We start from the raw sequence: 21,384 nt of genomic DNA, 5'->3' as shown, positions 1-21,384 counted from the left end.
GTTTATATTTTAATGGCTTGCCTGTCAGTGTTGGTGGAGATGGTCTTAGAGATTCTTTTGTTGGATTGTTTATTGTTGGCTTGTTTGGCAGTTCCTTGATTAAAGTGTTGTTTACTTGGTTGTTGGTCTGATGTTAGAATAGAATAGAACAGAACAGAATAGAACAGAATAGAATCCTTTATTGGCCAAGTGTGATTGGACACACAAGGAATTTGTCTTTGGTGCATATGCTATCAGTGTACACAAGGAGAATAAAATACATTCATCAAGAATAAAAGATACAACACTTAGTGATAGTCAAGGTTACTAATAAGCTTTCAAGAGCCAAGGTGGCGCAGTGGTTAAATGCAGCACTGCAGGCTACTGCTAGATCAGCAGGTCAGCGGTTCAAATCTCACCGGCTCAGGGTTGACTCAGCCTTCCATCCTTCCGAGGTGGGTAAAATGAGGACCCAGATTGTTAGGGGCAATATGCTGACTCTCTGTAAACCGCTTAGAGAGGCCTGAAAGGCCTATGAAGCGGTATATAAGTCTACTGCTATTGCTATTGCTATAAATCATACTGGTAAACAAATAAAAACAATATAAATTGAAAGATACAAGCAACATATAGTTATTTGAGTGCTAATTGCTGATAGGGAGGTGTTGGGTATTTTTGTATCCTTTTTTTTGCTTGTTGATTGTCACTTTTGCACAGTATGTAGGTGTTTTTCAATGTGACTATCGATAGCCAATTTGTCAGAGTATGCCAGGCTGCCAGGAATTCTCTAGTGTTTGATCTAGGATAATTATAGTTTCCCAGTTGAAACTCTGGTTAAGTCGGTCTATATGTTGTGAAATTAAATTAAGTTTTCATCATATCTTCTGACCTGCTAATCTTCTGCTTGATTGTCCTACATAGTCTTTACACTATATATGAAGATGACTCCTGTTTTTCTTCTGTGGCTACTGGGTCTTTTGTTTTACTTGGTATGTTTAGGAAGACTTTAGTTTGTGTAGCTTCTGCTGATTCCATGTAGTTGTAATAGTCTGATGGTGGTTTCTGAGATGTTTTTGGCAGTGTTATCCTTTTTTACGGGTTGTGGGGGCTTTGCCATATTGGGTTAATGAGGACATTGCATGGACATCCATTTTATTGGAAGATGTTGTATAGAGGATCTATTTCCTTTTTCTACAGTTCAGAGTTGCAATGTGTTTGTGTTCATCTAGTTCTTAACAGCTTCTCTTGTGGGAGGTTGCGTTGTTACTTTGGAAGTGGAGCACTTGATTGATGTGGGTGGTTTCTTTGGTACACTTGTATTTCTAGTTTGCCTTCGTAGTCTCTGCCTATCAGGATATCCAGGAAGGGTAGTGAGCTGTTTTGTTCTTTATTGGTGAATTGGATTCCTTTGAAGAGGTTGTTGATGGTTTTGTGGGTAATCGCTAATTGGTCCTTTTTTTATTATGGTGAAGGTGTCATTTACATATCTGATCCATATCTGGGTTGTATTTGTGGGAGTGCTATTGATTACAGACATTGTAACATGACCTCCATTATGGGTCTTGAAAGCGGTGATCCCATAGGTGTACCTTTGATATGTTGATAGGTCTATCCATCAAATTGAAAGAATGTGGTAAGGCAGATGTTAGTAAGATCCATGATCCTGGGTATTTCAATCTTTGTGTATTTGGTGCCATGGTGCCATGTTGTCATAGATTATTTGGCTAATTCTGAGTCTATGGATGTGAAAGGGCTGTGATATCAAATGAGAACATTATTTCATCCTTATCTATTGTCATAATTTTCATTCTTTGAAGGCACTCTAGTGGAGTATTGATGGAGTGTTTTCTTCCCTTTGTGAAGATAATTCTCTAAACATATCATTATAGCTTCCAAATTAACAAGAGCAGAGAAATTATTACAAATGAGGAAAGCCGAGTGACCTACAGAGGATCAGTTACAGTTTCCCCCAAGTCCAGATCAATCTCACTTACTGGTGTTTTGTAGTAAAATTTATTTATTAAACAAATTTATATGGCCACTCAACCCACCCACAGGTGACTCCTGGCAGCTTATGATCTTAAAAATCACAACATAAAACCCATAAAACCCATAAAACCACATCCTTTGTCCAATTCAGTGTAGATGTGTTGAGTTCCTATCATTGGTTCTGATTTATTTTACTTTTTAAAAAAGACCCCCTTTCCCAGTTTTACATGCCCAATTCCACAAAAACACATTGGCACAAATGTTATATATCAAATGTTAATTGTTCATTGTTTTATTCTTCTCAGTTACATATGTACAAATAATAAAAATATTGTATCCCCAAGGTAGAAATTCCATCTTCCCCCCTCCCCCTTCTCCTCCTGTTTTTCATTTATTTTAGTAATGGAGGTAGAAAGGGATAGTTAGCTTTCATTTATTTAATTAAAAAAATCTTCCAATATTTTTGTGTTCAGAGATCTACAGTTGTTTTCGATTGAAGAAGTTAAAAGTTATCCGCGTAAAAAGCCTGACTAATCAGTATTCGAGTTAACATATGCATTCAGGGCAGACTTTCCAGTCTGAGCACTAATATAACAATGCATTAATAGTTTATTACTTATTTATTAGCCATGACTCCATCAGAGCTCTGGGTGGCACACAGCACGAAACGATTATATGAAACAATACCTTACAAAAGTTACTAGGTGGACGAGAAATCTGTAAGAATACCCTAATGCCATTTAAGGAGACGGCGTCTCGATAAATATTGGGAATAATTTCATACATGCAAATAAAACCATTCCATGTTGTAACATTGCGAAAAGGAGGAAAGCTCCACATACTTATGCTAGCCATGATTGCATTTCCAACTTCTAAAGAAAATCTATATGCCCTACAATACTTTACTGATGTAGGAAATGAAACTTGACCAAATTGGATTCGCTGTGCATCTCAAAATGTGCCATTTCTGATGAGATTAGTTCCTAAGCAGGCAGTCGATGTCCCATAGAAATAATTCAGGTACATGTTTCCCCAATGCCTTAGGCTGCAGTGCTAAATTTAAACCTGGCTCACCTAATGCAACCAAATCACTTTGAAGATACAATATAATTTCATTAGCCTGCAAAAAAACCTAAATAGTATATACTGGGCCTCCAGCAAAGCATCGGCCCTTTGCTGAACAGCCCCGAGCAAAGGCAGAACCAGAGCTCATATACCCTTAACTACTACAGTTAGTGTTTGACCTACAACCACCACTGAGCCCAAAATGTATGTCGCTAAGACAGTTACGTGAGTTTTGACCCATTTTAGGACCTTTCCTGCCACAGTTGTTAAGTGAATCACTGCAGCTGTTAAGTTAGTTAAGTGAATCTGGCTTTCCCATTGATTTGGCTTGTGGGAAGGTCACAAAAGGCGATCTCATGACCCCGGAGCAAGGAACTATCATAAATTCATGCTGCAGGTCAAGGATCCAAATTTTAATCACATAACCATGGTGGTGCTGCAACGGTCATATGTGTGAAAAACACACTTTTTCAGTGCCGTTGTTAACTTTGAATGGTCATTAAATGTCCATTAAATGGAAGGCAAAGGCCAGATTTTAAAAAAAGGTAGACACTGTATACATTACAGCATGATGTTGGAATGCTTTGGAAAAATTCATCTGGATGACCTTACTATTTACCCTTCCTTATAAATCAGCATAGTAGCTATAATAAACAATTTGCTTTACTGGGCCATAGGTTCCTAACTCTTCTTCCCCTTGAAGGAGTATATGAATCAATATGAATCTATATTGTATACTGTCAGAAATTAGTTGCTTTCTAACCTAGCAAATTGGAACCTTAATACTGGATGGCATTACTGCAAATGTTATCTCTCTGCTGTGTCTCCCTTCTATTCTTGGCTTCAGAGCTAGGCACATTCCTAAAAACATAGAAGAAATTGTTACACGGCCGCATAGATAAAGGAACCAAACTAGTAGAAGAAATTGTTACATGGGAATATCAAACTGTATAGATAAAGGAACCAAACTAGGGAGTTTCCCTGGCTCATAAATCCTTAAAACATTCTGTTGAAAAAACAACTTGGCAAAGGGGGGCTGCCACCCCCTACACAAGGCTATAGGAATACTCCTTCGACAAGGTAGACAGAGACAGGAGCTTGAACAAAAGAACGCTTTTAAGATCACATTGGTAACAAATCTTTGTCTCTGATTGGATAAACTTTGTTTCTATCTGCTTAAAATGTATATAATATTCTGAGCCATTCTTGCGTGGTGTGGCTATTCCTTACATGCATTTTGTTTGTATGTTTTGGATATAGTTTTGTCACCCAGCTTTTGCTATGGCCATAAATAAAAGTTGATATTTTTTGCAAGCCTCGTCTCGTGTCTCACTCTCTTTGGCATTTCAGTGGCTCCGGGAAACTGCTGGAACCTTACACCCTGTAACATGATCAATTCAATTTGCCTACAAAGGGATTTGCAACATCTCTGGAGGGTGACGGCATTTCATAGACTTGGTATTGAATGTGTCAGGCCTGGAAGCCATCTTGGGCCTTGAATCTTCAGGCCTGCCACATTTAATGCCGTGGGAAACTGGGAGGGGGGATTGCATAGAGCTGGGTAGATATAAAGTCAAAATAACATTCCTTTCTCCGAGAGTCAAGGTCACTCTGCCCTGCACCTAGAGGGGTGTGACTGGGGAGTAACTCCAGTTAGGACAGTGTATTGAATGGACCATGTAATGGACTTGTGCATGCTGGGGCAGGGGCCTGGACATTCAGTTGGGTGGGGCAAACCGGGAAGCTTTCAAATTCGGGTTTTTTTCCAGATGTGCCAATATGACATCTCTAATAAAATGGAACTTTGAGGAATGCCCAGCCTCGGAGTCTTCTTTTGTTGGGGGGGGTGGTACTTGGAGCCCTGACAGAATACAGCCCCCAACTGTATTGGGTCTGGGGAGCACATCTTTTTGGATCATACCCCGAAGTACTTACATTTGATTGGCCTGCTGCCATGTGTGCCCTAGAATTTAGCTTTCAATCTGAGGTAAACAAGAAAGCCAGACTTGACTGTAGTGGAAATGGATAATATAGTTTGTTTGTTTGGTTTGGGATTATTACAACATGCTATCTTAGGCACTGAGGTTTGTAAACCATGAATTATAGCCTAGTAGTGAAATTAGTCATAGCTAAACAAAACATGGTTTTGTGCTGTCAAAGCCCAGGTTAGAGGCTTGTAGGTATGTAATGCATGTTGTTAATTAAAAACAAAAAGTTAATTTTAGGGTTTCTTTTTAGTTTTAGGATGTGTGGGCGATGAGCACCACAGCATGTGGGGAGGGTGGAACTAACACTTTCCATGACTATGGAGCTTCTCAATCATCCAGGTATGAAGAACTGAAGAAGCTTCTTGAATGAGAAGCAGAATGTCTTCAAAGGAAAAACAAAGTCCAGTTGCCTTTTGAAAAAGCACTTTTGGGATAACACTTTCATCCTCTTCTTTGGTTTCAAAAAATATCTCTTCTCCCAAAGCTTGTATCTACTCTATGAAAATACTTTTCAGCCTGCGAGGAATACTTCCTTCTCCAATAGAGAATTTGTCCCTTTAAAATTTACACACCATCCGTACATTGAAGAGATGCAGCATTTTCCACACCTGCCTGTCTATGGAGGCACAGAATTCCACCTGTTGAATTTCTACCTGTCTTGGACCATGCCTGGCACAAAGCTTTGGCCATGACTCAACATGCTGATCTGGCATCCTAGGTGTTGTGCGTTCCCGAGAATTGGGAAGGTCTGGCTGCAGTCCAGCTGACAAGGGAGTAATGTCAGCCATGGCCTTGATCCACCTTACTTAATTTTTGGACTCTGAGTGATCAGTCACCAAAAAGGGCGACACCCTTGAGATCCTTCCAATCAGCAATGCACGTGCCCAGCTCCAGCTGCCGCCTCCCTTGTATGATACCATCTTCACCTCTTTGCTTTTTCTGCAGGATCTTTCAACTGTCCCTATGAAGTCATCTCCATCCAGCTCAGCTGCTAAGAATTCCGTATGTCAGGTATCTAAATGTTTCTGTGTTCCTTACGCTACTCACAAAATGATGCATTGGTTTAGGAAGCTGAAATGGAATGATTGGGGAATGAGAAGGAATACAGAATATGGAGGTGGTGATAATTCTCCACACCTAATTAGCACAAAGCACCAGGGTGTGCATACTTTGTGGCCAGGCCACAGCACTCCCTGTACTTAGGAGTTAGGCTAACATAATGACTGTTTTTCTCACTGCATGTGGCATTCTTTATTACACAAGATATTTTCCCTCCTAAATGTGCCTATCTAAGATGTTCTTGCTCATCCTAATAACTTCATGGATTCTGGGCACTAAGCTGAAAACAGATGGTCAAATTAAAAAGTATTACCTGAGCTAGGGGAGCTGGAAAGGTGGATGGACATAACCTCAGTTATAGGTCTGCCTTCCCAAATGAAAACACTTCTAATTATTCCAATACCCCCTTTGCCAAGCGTACTTCAGATAATGCTACCATATCTGAATTGTAAACTGGGGGCCTAAGAGACAGCAGCAAACAAACACCTCATCATTGCCTTATAGTAGCCATAATGACTTCTGCAGTCTCTTTCTTTAAAAGGTAAAGGTTCCCCTCACACATATGTGCTAGTCGTTCCCAGCTCTAAGGGGTGGTGTTCATCTCTGTTTCAAAGCTGAAGAGCCAGTGCTGTCTGAAAACGTCTCCATGGTCATGTGGCCGGCATGACTAAATGTCAAAGGCACACAGAACACTGTTACCTTCACACCAAAGGTGGTCCCTATTTTTCTACTTGCATTTTTTACGTGGTTTTGAACTGCTAGGTTGGCAGAAGCTGGGACAAGTAACGTGAACTCACTCTATTACACGGTGCTAGGCATTTGAAGTGCCAAACTGCTGATCTTTCTGATCGACAAGCTCAGCGTCTTAGCCACTGAGCCACCGCATCTCTTTCTTTGAGGAGCCCCAAAAATGTCAGAGATGTCTCCCTAAGCTGACCACAAAGGAGCAGGTCCCAGTTGATGTTGATGTAGTTTGTAAGAATTACATTGGAGAAATCTAACTGTGGCTCTTTCATGTTTTCACTCACAATGACGGTGATCCCAGTAACTGAATCTCTATGTAAAGGTTTGGTCAACAGCAATGTGGTAGATGGGAATCCCTGCCTATCATCATGCAGTAAATCTGTTCACCATCTTTATAGTATCAGAAGTATATAAAGTTGGCCAGATAATTGTGACTACACACCACATCAAATCATAAATTTCAACCCATTACTTTTAAGGCTGTATGAAGGCCTGGGCCCCAGGATTAGTTTTTGGTTCAATATCAGGTAAACCTTCAATGCCAGATAAACCCAGAAACTTTGGTTGAATAAACTATAATAAAGACGACCTTGCACAAATGATCTGGTTGCCCACGCTTAAAAACAAAATACTAAATGAAGATGGGCTTTAGCCTGACTCACCAAGGCATCTGGATCAGTCATGGTCTTGTGAAACCCCTTAACAATTTCAAGCCCCTGAAATCCATGCTTATTTATTTATTTATTTATTTATTTATTTATTTATTTATTTATTTATTTATTTATATTTATAAAATTCATTGGCCACCCATCTTACCATTACTCTGAGCGGCTTACAATTACATCTAAGTTAAAACATGAAAAGTTAAAATCAAACATTAAAACCAAGGACACATAGGGAAGATGGGGGTGGTGGAGGGGGGGAGAATGGGATATTTTATTACTCAATCAACCACCTCCACTGCGCTATTCCCCCACTGGGGCCCCAGGCCGACTGGCACAGCCGTGTCTTTAGGCCCTTATGGAAAGATAGGAGGGTTGGGTCTTAGCAGTATTTACATTTAATGTGTTTCCCTGAAAATAACACAGGGTCCTATTTTCTTTTAACCTCGAAATAAGCCGTTGGCCTTATTTTCGGGGAGGTCTTATTAGTTTTGAGGTGCAGAAGGCAGTGAGTGTGGTCACCTCATGGCTGCTGCTGTGTTGCAATATTTTCAGGGAGGGCTTATTTTAGCACATGCAATCAAAAACCCGATTGGGCTTATTATATGGGGAGGTCTTATTTTCAGGGAAACAGAGTATTTGATCAATTTTGGTAAGACAATCACTTGTTGTGATAGATAAAGAAGTCATATATCTATTGAGAGAAATATAGAGTGCTTTAATCCACTTTCTGTTCTTCATGTCTTGGGCACAGTATCAGAGAGGCAGATTACAGGACCAGAAGTTGAGAGGAACATACAAGAACTGTTGTTCCTCTATCTCCCACTACCACTTGTCTCTAGATTGCAAGGTGACATCCTTTCACTTCCCCTCCCCCCTCCTGCCCACACAGCTCAGGACAACACAAAATAGCTGCTTTTACACATTGCAGTGAGAGACAGGAGGTCAACACGGGCTTAACACAGTCCCATAGCAACCCAAGATGATACCATCAAAATTGTGTGGGAAAATGGGTTGAATTTCACTGATATTGGGACATGGTTTTTTTTTCCAATTCAGGTTTATTTCATAATTAAGGGTGGAAATATAAGAAATCTAATCTAGCTTCATTTGTGGTGCAAACCCAGCCAATGAGGTTTGTTTCGGATCACCCCATCTCAGTGTAATATGAAATGAATAAACTTTCTGAACTAGTGTTCCCTTTCCTGCTGTAAATTCAAACTCATATCTTGCTTGTACATCTTAAGTGTGTTACGAAGGGGCCATATTTTGATACAGCAACTCATCTATTGCAAAAGTTTTCTTGTTTATCCTGCTGGCTGTTATCACTGCTTAGGAAATTATAATGAAACACATATGATATCTTCTCCCTTAGACTGCTCAGAGGAAACAGATAAAACGTGATGATAGGTATTATCCCAAGGGAGGACAGACAAACTACAAGCTGGTTATTATTCAAAGGTGGTTAGTATAAACACTGGGGATCCAAAGAAAATCCTATCCATGAGTTCCATCAACTCTTGTCTCTTTGGCAATAGAGATGCTCTACATGTAAACACCCAACAAGGGCTTCACTACATGCAAAGATCCTGATATTCCTTTTCAGGGAGGAGCATCTTCATAAATAGGAAGTAGAACAGCTTTGGCCTATTTTGAGACTCTAATGAGACATATTATCATGCTGTGCTAAAGCCTTATCATGTTAGATTATTCAAAATCGAGTGCAGGAAGATAACTTTGCATTTGCACAGTTTGATTTATTGAAATTAGACACCATCGGGAGCAGGAATGTGCTGGGACTGCTGAAAATTTAAGCACCAACAGTTTGACTTGCAGGAGATGTTGGTTCTGACTGAATAGATGAGTCCAGCCTGGCACCCTCGTGAGGTATTGAACTTTCTCTAGGAAGCTCAGTGTAATGGAGTATCAAGGTGTCTAGTAACAACTCCACTGTCACCCATCAGGCTCCCTGCTCACTTCACAGCTTACATTAAATAAAAAGGGGTAGCTGGTATAATGTAAAATACTACCCTGTTTCCCCCAAAATAAGACGTCCCCAGATAATAAGCCCAATCAGGCTTTTGAGCGCATGTGCTAAAATAATTCCTCTCCCAAAAATAAGCCCTCCCCAAAAATATTACAACACAGCAGCAGCCATGAGGTGACCACGCTTGCCGCCTCCTGTACCTCAAAAATAATAAGACCTCGCCGAAAATAAGGCCAACAGCATATTTCGGGGGTCAAAAGAAAATAAGACCCTGTCTTATTTTCAGGGAAACATGGTAGCCTCCAGGAAAGACATAATTCCCAAAAGTTGCAATCCCCAAATGGGCTCTATAAGCTTAATTCATAATAATGCTGGATAGCTATGCTCCACTGCTTTATTTGGGAATATGATTCTTGTTCAGAAGAGGATAAAAATGAAGCAGGTTGATGGGGATTGTCTTGTGGTTGGCTAGAGGCTACCAAGGTGGCAAGTATAATTCTGAAAGATCAATGTTTTGCAAATAATTTCATTCCCAATAATACACCTTATAGGTAAGGGCTTCTACAACACAACCTTAAAATTCCAAATATGCCCACTGAACCCGAAAATGTTGGGGTTTTCTCCTGCCATTTTCCTAATTTTTTATATTTACTATTTCGGTATTTTTATCTACGTGTCCAAGTCCCCATTTTCCAATTTTTGTTTTCTGCCACTTGAGTTTGATCCAAGTGAGTTTGATCAGTCTTCATCCATTCCCGAAATCTCCCATCCCACTCTATCCTCTGCTGAACCTAAGTTCAATCCTTTGGTATAAATTATATTCCATTCCTTTTTTAAAAAGCAACTTATACATTTGGCATTCTTTGTCGAGAGATGGCCCCAAACCACTGCATTTATTCTGCATGGGCAGATGAGTATTAGATATGTAGAACATCTCTAGAACAAACAGCCCGAGGAATGCTAATCTTAGCTGAATTTTCAGCTTTCTGCACATGCTATTTTGTCAGACCTATTTTTACCACCTATCTTTCCACTTTATTTCTTTCTGTTGTCGACTTTTTGTCTTTCTCACCTCTGGCAGCTACAGGGAAACCCATCATATTACTAACCTCATGAACACCCTGAAAGGATTCACAGATTGTGCTGCTCCATGGTTTGCTTAACAGCAGTTTATTAAAAGCACAATTTTCCCATGGTAAACAAATCATGGCTTACAAACTATAGTAATAGCAGCCACATAACATGTGATGGCTCGTTGGTCTAGGGGTATGATTCTCGCTTTGGGTGCGAGAGGTCCCGGGTTCAAATCCCGGACGAGCCCTTTTTTGGGGTTGCCACAAAGAAGAGGGAGTCAAACAGTTCTCCAAAGCACCTGAGGGTAGAACAAGAAGCAATGGGTGGAAAGTAATGAAGGAGAGATGCAATTTAGAACTGAGGAGAAATTTCCTGACAGTTAGAACAATTAATCAGTGGAACAGCTTGCCTCCAGAAGTTGTGAATGCCCCAACACTGAAAATCTTTAATAGCAGTAGACTTATATACCGCTTCATAGGCCTTTTCAGGCCTCTCTAAGCGGTTTACAGAGAGTCAGCATATTGCCCCCAACAATCTGGGTCCTCATTTTACCCATCTCGGAAGGATGGAAGGCTGAGTCAACCCTGAGCCGGTGAGATTTGAACCGCTGACCTGCTGATCTAGCAGTAGCCTGCAGTGCTGCATTTAACCACTGCGCCACCTTGGCTCTTTAAGAAAATGTTGGATAGCCATTTGTCTGCAACGGTATAGGGTTTCCTGCCTAGGCAGAGGGTTGGACTAGAAGACCTCCAAGGTCCCTTCCAACTCTGCTATTATATTATTAACATGCAATGAAGGACTGCCTGCAGCTAATTTCAGCCATTTGTCTGAAATGGTATAGGGCAGCAATGGCGAACCTTTTTGGGCTCGTGTGCCATAAGGGGAGAGACTGCAGGGGGGTCGTGCGCAGGCGTGTGGCACCCATAATGCAATGTGCAATCACCCCAGTACACATGCGCGCATGAGATGAACTCCCCCCCTTTTTTACTTTCTTTTTTCGCCCTTCCCAGGCTCCAGAGGCTGGGTGAAAACACCCTCCCCCGTCCCTCCCCCGTCCCTCCGGAGGCTTCAGGGACCTTCAGGAGGCTTCCCTGAAGCCTCCGGAAGGCTTAAACCGGCCCTATGAGCAAACCGGAACCAACCTTACAAGCAAACCGGAAGTGACTTCCAGTTTGCTCAGAGGGTCGTTTTTAGTCCTCTGGAGGCTTCAGGGAAGCCTCCTGATGGTCCCTGAAGCCTCCAGAGGGCTTAAACCAACCCTATGAGCAAACCGGAAGTCTGTTCCTGAACTTCCGATTTGCTCGTAGGGCTGTTTTTTTTCACTCCGGAGGCTTCAGGGAAGCTCCTGAAGCCTCCAAAGGGCCTCTGGGGGGGCTCTTTTCACCCTCCCCAGGCTCCTATAAAGCCTCTGGAGCCTGGGGAGGGCCAAAAATGGCTTTAAAAAAGGCTGAACCCAGCTGGCCAGGATGCGCCTTGCATGCCCTGACAAATGGCTCCGCGTGCCACCTGTGGCAAGCGTGCCATAGGTTTGCCATCCCGGGTATAGGGTTTCCTGCCTATGCAGGGGGTTGGATTAGAAGACCTCCAAGGTCCCTTCCAACTCTGCTATTGTATTGTATTGCTAAATCCAGATTCAACCGAACATGTGAAACCTACCATGTTTTCCTGAAAATAAGACTGGGTCTTATTTTCTTTTGACCCCTGAAATAAGAGCTTGCCCTTATTTTCGGAGAGGTCTTATTATTGTTGAGGTGCAGGAGGCCCCTTAACTGTGGCCTGCGGATCAGATGATCCAGAGAAGGGCGGACGTTCTGTCTGTGTTTCTGGTACACTCTTGCGTCGCTAAAAGAAGGGGTGTGGTAGCTAGGGTTTGCAGGAGTGGCATCCGCTAGGCCATTCTGCATGGATGGCAGGTCCATGTGGGGAGGGCAGATGCATGTGGGGCGTGTGGGGCATGTTCCCCCCTTCCCTCCCAGGAAATGGCGGGGACCACCTCCACATGAGGTTAAATATTTTAGGGGAGAGCTTATTTTAGCTCATGCACTCAAAAGCCTGGTTGGGCTTATTATCCAGGGAGGTCTTATTTTGGGGGACATATGGTATAAATAAGTCTCTCTTACCCAACTTAAAAGACCACTACAGGGGAAGGGATTGCTGCCTCTTATATAACTGACACAGTGGTGGGTTGCAGGTGGTACACCCCGGTACAGGTATACCAGAGCCTGCCCGGAGCACTGGGTACCGTTCCGGTACGGTGCTCCGGAGAGCCCAGCCACCCGCCCTCGCTCCTTACCTGTCTTTAAACTCTTCAGGGCTTCCGCGCACGGCGTGTACAGAGCCTGCATGACGCTCCACTGAGCAGCTGGAGCGTCGTGGATGTGTCGATGAATGGTAAGACGTTTGTGTGCTGGACACCGGCCCTGTTGCAACCATACTGGTTGCAACGGGATCCGGAACCCACCACTGAACTGACAGCACTCTTTTTGGTTGGTTTTGATTAGATCAAAACCTTCTACCTGACCTCATTGAAAGTGAGTTTCCAGGGATTTCACCTACAACCTTCTATATACAAATGAACCTGCCACATATGAGCATTAGCAGTTGGGGTGTTTGTACTTAATAGCAGAATAATTGCAGTAGGCGGCTGTGGAACCTCTTTATAAACCAGGATCTAAGGACAGGGATTTGGCTATGGGCAATTTCCATTTCTGCTAGAATGGAGATATTTGGGGGTTCAATATCTGGAAGGCAACTTGTTGTCCACCCCTAATCTAGGAAGGGAAAAGAAAAGAAAGTTTCCTTTGAATCAAGCTCAGGTAATGGACAGTGTTTACAGATAAGGGGATACCCTTTTTAAAAAAAATTAGCCACTGAGAGCTGCAAAACACATGGTAGAACCTCACTGGAAAACTGGTTCTTTAAGACCAGGGGTGAAATCCAGCAGGTTCTGACAGGTTCTGGAGAACCAGTCGCGGAAATTTTGAGTAGTTCGGAGAACCGGCAAATGCCACCTGTAGGTGGCCCCAGAGTGGGGAGGGAAGATTTTGCAGTATTCTGCTCTTGCACCCACGCCAAGCCACGCCCACAGAACCGGTAGTAAAAAAAAATGAATTTCACCCCTATTTAAGACCCTTATCATAAATTAATTAAGGAAGCGATTTAGAAGACCACACAACTCCAAAACACTGATTGGTGTACAGCATTAAAAATAGTAAAAAACAAGAAAAACAAGGGGAACCCCCACCCCAAAGTATAACCAGACACAGAGTCCTACTAACAGATAAAACCCTATAAACGGGCTTAACACCCATCAATACCACCAAAGCCTGGGAAAGAGCCAGGTTTTCAAGGACTTCTTAAACAATATCAAGATGGAAGACATACAAGGAGAGAATTTGTGTCATTTGAAAATATTATTTTAAATAAGGTTATTCTTTTTTTAAACAAATGACATTGAGGTATCATACATCTTGGAGCCTTCATCTATTTTGCTACTATTTTACCTGTTTTACTATCTTAAAACAGATAACACGAAAACATTAGCAAAGATATCATGGAGTGGGAGTTGGACCCAGAAGCTACACAAAAGACCGCAAGAGATGCATATAGGTTATGGGTTGCCAATTCCAAGATTAGAAAAAACAGTACTGTTGTCTGTTTCAAGCTTTGTTAAAAGCAGAACCCAATAGAAAACTAGATTCATAATATTTTGTTCTCTATAACTTTGGAAATCCTTTTTTTGTCCCTAAATATCTCCAAATTGTATGCCTCAATTAACCTGTTAATTATTCCCATTTGGGGATTGAAACAACAAAGAATTTAATGAAGAAACGGAGAATGAAGTGTAATGGGGAGCACTTGAAGGCTAGGTTTCAAATCTCCTTCCAGGCATGAGGCAATCCTCTTATCCAACAAAATAGCTAGCTAAGCAACCTAGACTAAAGAAAAAGGATTTTTATGGCATCCTGAAACATGTTATAGCTGTTAATAATGTGACGGTATTGCGTTCTCAAGTTTTAAAGATGAATATTCAAAAGCAAGGCCAATTTAATACTTCGTTCTCAGCAAAAGAACAATGGGTGATATTATTCCTCTAGAAAATGCAAGCTCTTACTAGCTCTTGGGACAATTGACTCCAAGGTTCAATAGACAGACTTGCTTTGGAGCTGCTTGTCCCACAGCATTGAAACTCCTTACAAAGCGGATCACAAAAATACAAAATACCAATAAGTAATCATTACACACATCAATAAAATAATCACCAAAATACAAGCTAAACTGGGGCCAGGCAGGTGGCTTGACTTGTGTCCATGAAGGTTCTTCAGAAAGGCAATCCTAGAGCTAGGATGGCTAAGGAGTGAGAGGAAGACAATGACAACATCCGGTTGCTGTCCTTGGAAAACAGCCCAGTTTCAGCTAGGTTACCATCCCTAGCTTGCAACTCCTACCCTCAGGTTTCCCTGATACTTAGTCTTCCTGGAACTGCAAGGTAGCTTTTTCTCCAGCCTCCACCTTGGCCATGTAGGAGAAGGTGAAGTAAGAGGAAAGGAAGGCTGTGTGGATAGAGCAGATAAGATATAGCTGGTTTAACCGGGAGAAGATGAATCGGATGAAGGCAATTTTCACAGCACAAGGTTCTTCCATTATAATTCAAGGTGACAGCCAGTAGCCTTTCTCTTTCCAATGATCTTCTTTGCCATGTTCTGATTTTATTAAGCTTGTGATCAAGAATGTCATTATCTTGTCAGGTTACCTCTTCTTTTTTAACCAGTCGATGCAAGTCAAAAGCTGCCAGGCCTTCCCTTTCAGGAAAAAGTAAATCCAAAGTAGAAATCAAGATGAAAGAATGTTGTAAATGAAACTTGAGTTGGCAAGCAAACTAAGTTCATTACCAATGCAAATGGACTGGTTACACCAGGGAGCATGAATTAATAGCAGACTTTGCACATCCATAAATCCTTGCTGGGGCACATGCATGTCCTTGTGCAAGAAAGCAAATCATACTTTTAATTCTGTGTGACTGCAGCCTTGACTTCGTACATTATGTTATGTCGTGGCACGACATAACCGCGAACGTCAAAAGCGCGCCGACAACACCGCGGCGCTAAAGCCGCAATGTCAAAAGCGCGCCCACAACAGCGCGCTGAGAACAGTGCGCCGACAGAAGCGTGATTTAACTTAAGGTAAGGTTTAGGGTTAGATTTAGGGTTAGGTTTAGGGTTAGGTTTAGGGTAGGTTTAGCGTTAGGTTTAGGGTTAGGTTTAGGGTTATGTTACAGCACGCTTCTGTCGGTGCGCTGTTGTCGGTGCGCTGTTGTCCCGCGGTTTTGACGGTGCGGTTTTGTCACCGCGCTTTATTCACAGGCGCTTTAGTCTACCGCGGTTTTGTGGTGGAACCATGTTATGTATCTAATACATTATACTATCAACAGAAGAAAGAACATTTGAACATGACTCTGGAAGGATTTATACATAGATATCCATTTTGCATTGTTTCTCTTTTTTATTCTGGCAATCATTCCTCTTCTATTTGCCTTCTTTTGTCTGTTACGGTAATCTGTTTCTTCCATCTTCACTAACCACAATGATTCTTGTTGATCTCTGTTCATTCTTATTTTGACAATTGTAAAAGTGTTTTCCACTGAGGCATGCCTTTCAGATTGCAATCATATGAATAAATATAAGCCATGCCTCATTTCTGAGGCACCTGCAGTTCTAGTACAAGATCTGTCTTGAAAAATATTTAGTACTACTGCTCCATAAATGCCTGTTCTACTCATTTCTTTTGCAATTTGTGGGGGTTATTTTCTTTGTAGGAGGTCTATCAAAGGTAGTCCTAGGATTGCTAACCTCTTGTCTTGACCATGTTTCAGTGCCTTCAACACCAGCAGCGTAATGTTGAGTTGTGAAAAACGTTGCAGCATTGGTAGAACAATTACAGGCCAGATAACAAACCCACATCATGATTGTAACATGACTTTATTGAACATGTTGCAGAATCATCGTGAGCTATGGTAAGAATGGAATATACAAGACATGCAAGTGTGGAGAAATCCTGCTTCTTTAAACAAGGATGGGAAACTTGAGGTATTCTAGCTATTCTGAAGTAGTTGATTATCTCTGGAGGACATTGGATTGCCTATCCCTCCACTAAAAGATTGTATTTTTTAAAAAAAAAGATACGTGCTTAGTTCATTTCTATTCTGCTTTTCCTCTAAGGAGCCCAGGATAGCACCTGTAGCTCCTTGCCATTAGTTCATCCTAACCCCAAGAAACCAAATAATTTTCCTCCATTCCTTCTAAATCTGGCTTTTGGTTCCCATAGTCTTAGACATTCTTGAATCTTTTGCATGTAAAGGGGACAATCCTAGGGAGCAATCCTGACATCTTCTGCATGTAAAGTAGGAGCACCAACATTAAGCTACAGTTTTTCCCAATCTTTGGAGAAAGAAAACCTCATCTGGTCTATGCAGTTTGGTGGGCAGCTTGAAGTATATTTGGTAGAGCTCTTGCCTTACAATCAGGAGGTTGTGAGTTCGATCCTAGGTAGAGGCAGATGTTGGGTCTCCTGCTTGGGCGGGGGGTTGGACTAGATGACCTGAGAGGTCCCTTCCAAGTCTGTTAATCTATTACTTCAGCAAAAATGCAATGTAGAAGAGAAAGGCCAAGCCCTATTCCTAACAGCACATCTTCCGGTGTCATCAAATCCAGCTTCAAGTGAGGCCCTCAAATAGTCAATTACTTTGTGAATGTTTTTCTTTTGAAAAAGGTTTCCCCCCCCCCCAACTTTTTATGTGGTAAATGGGTTGATAAATCAGCACCATGAAATTTGGTGGGAAAATAAGATCAACCAAATGAGTACAATTTCAAATGAAACCAATAAAAAAATAAAAATAAATAAATCAAATGGAACAACTAGCTTTCAGAAATCATGAGTGCTCCATCACTTGAGATTTTTAAGAAAAGACTGGACAGCCATTTGTCTGAAATGGTCTAGGGTCTCCTGCTTGACCAGAGGGTTGGGTTAGAAGACCTCCAAGGTCCCTTCCACCACTAGATTGATTGATTGAGTAAATCCACTAATGTTTTGCTTTGTTATATTTGAGCAAGTCATCATCATCATGATACCACCTCAGCTTTCCCTTAATGCCTTAATGCCTTCCAATGTGTGGATTATAAAGGGCAACACTGACTAGTAAATGATGGGACGGTGGTCCAACACATCTCGAGAGCATCAAGTGATGCGTAATTGTCTTGATATACTTTATTTTTCATTAGTATATCCATAAGCACAAATTCAGTTTTTGCATCACCGTTCATGAGAGGAAATAACAGACATCTTCATGATACTAGCAAGAATATAATTTTATGATTTCATTCACACATAATCCAACAGGCAGAATACATCCATGTCTTTTGGAGGTCTTCTTCCCTCTCCCTCTATATTTTAACAGGATTTTTTTTTTTACCAGTATGGTGCTTTCAGATGTGATCAATACAATTCTGACCATCTCTAATCTTCATAGGATTTGCAGTATCCATCATTTCCAGGCATATGAACACCTGGCTGGGAAGATTTCTCCAAGTATTAGGACCACAGGCAGATTTTTTTTTTCTTTTTGGACCTGAGCCTTGGTGCTTAGAAAACGCTTCATAAACTAAATTACTGTCTAATTTCCCATTGTTTAAAGCGATATAAATTTCTGTGGCTGGCTTCATTCTACATTAAGAAGAAAGATTGAAGTGGAAATTGTGTATGACTATGACTATAGGCCACTATAGCAAAATGATGAGAAAGCAAGCAAATTCTAACAAATTTTAACGAATGCTTCTGAAAAGTCTATTTCTCAGTATCGTTTTCAGATAAAATTATTCTGGTGTATGACCTGAACATACCACACACTGTATATTCAACTTCCAAACCCAAATCCAATGGGAAGGAGTGCCTATGGAGCACACACACTGCGTAAGATCGGAGCTCCTCTTCTTGGCATTCTCCTAGGCAACCTAACCTTTTCACCCACGACCTACCTTTTCTTTCTGGATGCTGGTTGTGGGCCTCCACCCTCCACGGCGGCGCTTGGACTTTGGGGCAAGGGGTTCCTGGGCTGTCTTGGCATTGAGGTGTTGGGTGATCTTGACTTCGATTGCCAGCTTGACGTTGGTGCGCAGGTTCCTCCTCTCAAAGACTTTCTTGCATTGCGGGCAAGATATCACCCGAGGGCCATTTCCCTTCATGGACTCCTCATCCCAGTAGCGAGTGATACAAGCCCGGCAATAGCTGTGGTCACAGTCGAGGATCACTGGGTCCTTAAAGTGACCCCTGCAGGCCGGGCAGATAGCCGCTCTCTGCAGCTCAGCCACCAGCCCTTTGCTTTCCATGCCGCACGACTGTGTCATCCTTCGGCTCCTGTGCTCTGGTGCCAGCTCAACACCGCGCCTCTATATAGGCAGGGAGGAGACCAGAGGCAGGTTGGGGAGGAGCTTCTGTCCGGCAATAGGTAAACAGCCTTGCATAACCATCCAGTTCTTCCACTCCAGGGACTTGTGCCAAAACGTGGCAGGCAGGAACTGCCGCTGGGGTGGAAGACAAGTCTGTTTTGCTGTTAGAAAATAACACGCCGTGTGATAAGTTACGGCTGGGAACAGGGTGGGGCATGCAGAGCATCGGGCTAATTTTGTTTGGATTTCTGACCACTGCAAGGACCAGCTGAACCTCCTCCTGAATCCCAGAGCTTTGCAGGTCTGCTCTGGTTTGCTCCATCGATCTCAATTGCTCTTCCAAGGAGCCCTTAACATCAGCTTGTAGAAAGTTAACACCCGCCCCTCTTCTTAGAGGAATGAAATATTTTGAGGAACATTAAAAAGGCAGAATATTATACTGTATTCCCCTAAAGGGAGAAATGGAGAAACATGCTCTTGGAAAGCAGCCCCCACCTTTCTTAATAGCCCTCGGCAGATGTCAGCACTTAAGAGATAAAGAGATAGATAGCTGTATTCATAGGTAAAATACTGCAGGTAAATACTGCAGGCAGAAATCCATTCAAGACAGGATATTTTGAAACAAAGGCAGAGTGATAGGATTCGCCCTCACTCAAGAGTATCCCATCAAGATATCCTATCCTAGTGGGTGGATCAGTGGCTAAGTGGCTAAGATGCTGAGCTTGTCAATCAGAAAAGTCGGCAGTTCAGCGGTTCAAATCCCTAGTATAGGTTTCCTGCGTGAGCAGGGGGCTGGAGTAGACGATCTCCAAGGTCCCTTCCAACTCTGTTACTTTTTTTAAAAAAAATATCCAAACCAGGACAAAGCCATTAAGCCATAATAGAAATTGCCCAACCTCCTTTCAGAACACAAGCCCCTTCGTTGCATCATTTCAGTTGCCCCACCCCCAAGCAAACTTCTCAGGCAACCTACAGAGCCAGCTATGACCCCTGAATAGCCCCATGGGAGTCTGACGACAGCCAATAGAATACATGTTGTTGCACAGGAACAGGAAGCTCAAGTTCAAAGCCCAAGAGAAGGCATACCCCACTCTCAACTCCACGTGGTCAGCTGTCCAGAGCCATGTGCTTGGTGGTTCTGTTTCACCATTAAATCATCTTTCCAATCAGCCTCTATGTTGCCAGTGTCTTTCTCTGGAACTGAACCAGATGGATATTTCTTCCAACAAACTCTATGGCAAACTTTGTGCCCTCAGATGCTGCAGCTCCTGAGATACATTCTGAAGCATTGTCCCTACCTGGTATCCTTCAGATGTGTTGGGATGGCAATTCCCAACATTTCTAGACTCACCAACATCTTCATTTGTTGTAAGAACTATTTTTGAAAGGATTCTTCTTTCAATGGTTATCTAACCATTCCTCTTAGCTATTGGGCTTAAGGAAAACAGAAATGATCACAGAGAGAAAGAACATTAGCAGAATGAAACTTCCTTTTTTCACTTGGAAGCCACGAATGATATCCTACAGAATTGTCTTCCCCAAACACTGTGGTTTCTGGGTGATGAGAGTTGCTGTTTTGGAAGACATCAGGCAGGGAAAGACCCCAAAGCTCAAGGTTAAAAGTGTGTGTGTGTGTGTATGTGTGTGTGTATGTGTGTGCGTGCGTGCGTGCGTGCGGGAGGGAGGGAGGGAGGGAGAGAGAGAGAGAGAGAGAGAGAGAGAGAGAGAGAGAGAGAGAGAGAGAGAGAGAGAGAGAGAGAGAGAGAGAGAGAGAGAGAGAGAGAGAGAGAGAGGGAGAGAGAGATTACACCCCTGAAAAAATGTTGCAGCTAGAGACTTCCCCATCAGGTAAAACTGCCCCTGATCAGTCAAGAAACAGAAGTGATGAGAATTGTGGCTACACCCTGCAGTGTAATCTGATATCGTTCTAGGAACATCATCTGATGGCACCAAACAAGAAGCCCCACCTAAGGTAGGTCTTCTCCCCTCCCTTGTCAAATTCTTGCCTTTCCCCCAGCTATTTGGCAGTTGCTGTATTGTTTGTTCTGCCTATAGTATGTTCTGAATTCAATAGATCAGTTGAAGAATTTGCAATTCAGCACTGTGGAATTTTCTCTTTGGAACAAGAGCTCCTTAAAACATTCGAGTGTTTTACTCCTCACTTCTACTTTCTGGCCTTTCTGGTTTCTATTAGAAGCAACAAAGTCTTGCTCCCTTCTTTGGCATCTCCTGCTCTTGAAATGTGTCTCCATTATTATTTTTTTCCTCTTCTGCCTTGAACCCCTTTCCAAAATCCTCCCCCCCCTCTCTCTCTTCCTACAATCCTCTTCTCAATATAGGTAGACCTTGACTTATAAGCCACAGTCGGGACCAGAAATTCCTTTGCTAAGCAAGGC

General features: G+C 42.2%; 1 protein-coding gene and 1 non-coding gene across 2 annotated transcripts in view; one reads left to right on the top strand and one right to left on the bottom strand.

Annotated features, from left to right (window-relative positions):
• Positions 1–19,257, bottom strand: part of RNF39 (ring finger protein 39) — a 28,458-nt gene extending 9,201 nt beyond the window's left edge. The window contains exon 1 of the mRNA XM_014068179.2: positions 18,578–19,257. Within this exon, the coding sequence (XP_013923654.2) occupies positions 18,578–18,946 (369 nt within the window). The 5' untranslated portion in view covers positions 18,947–19,257. The remainder of the gene's footprint in view (positions 1–18,577) is intronic.
• TRNAP-UGG (transfer RNA proline (anticodon UGG)) lies at positions 10,723–10,794 on the top strand. Its single transcript has one exon. It is a non-coding gene; the product is annotated as a tRNA-Pro (tRNA).
• Positions 19,258–21,384: the final 2,127 nt, after the last annotated feature.

This window comes from Thamnophis sirtalis, unplaced genomic scaffold, assembly GCF_051295495.1.
Source record: "Thamnophis sirtalis isolate CommonGarterSnake01/CBP01778 unplaced genomic scaffold, rThaSir2_p1.2 scaffold_3, whole genome shotgun sequence".
NCBI classification, from domain to species: domain Eukaryota; kingdom Metazoa; phylum Chordata; class Lepidosauria; order Squamata; family Natricidae; genus Thamnophis; species Thamnophis sirtalis.
This window is presented reverse-complemented; position numbering and strand designations above follow the sequence as displayed.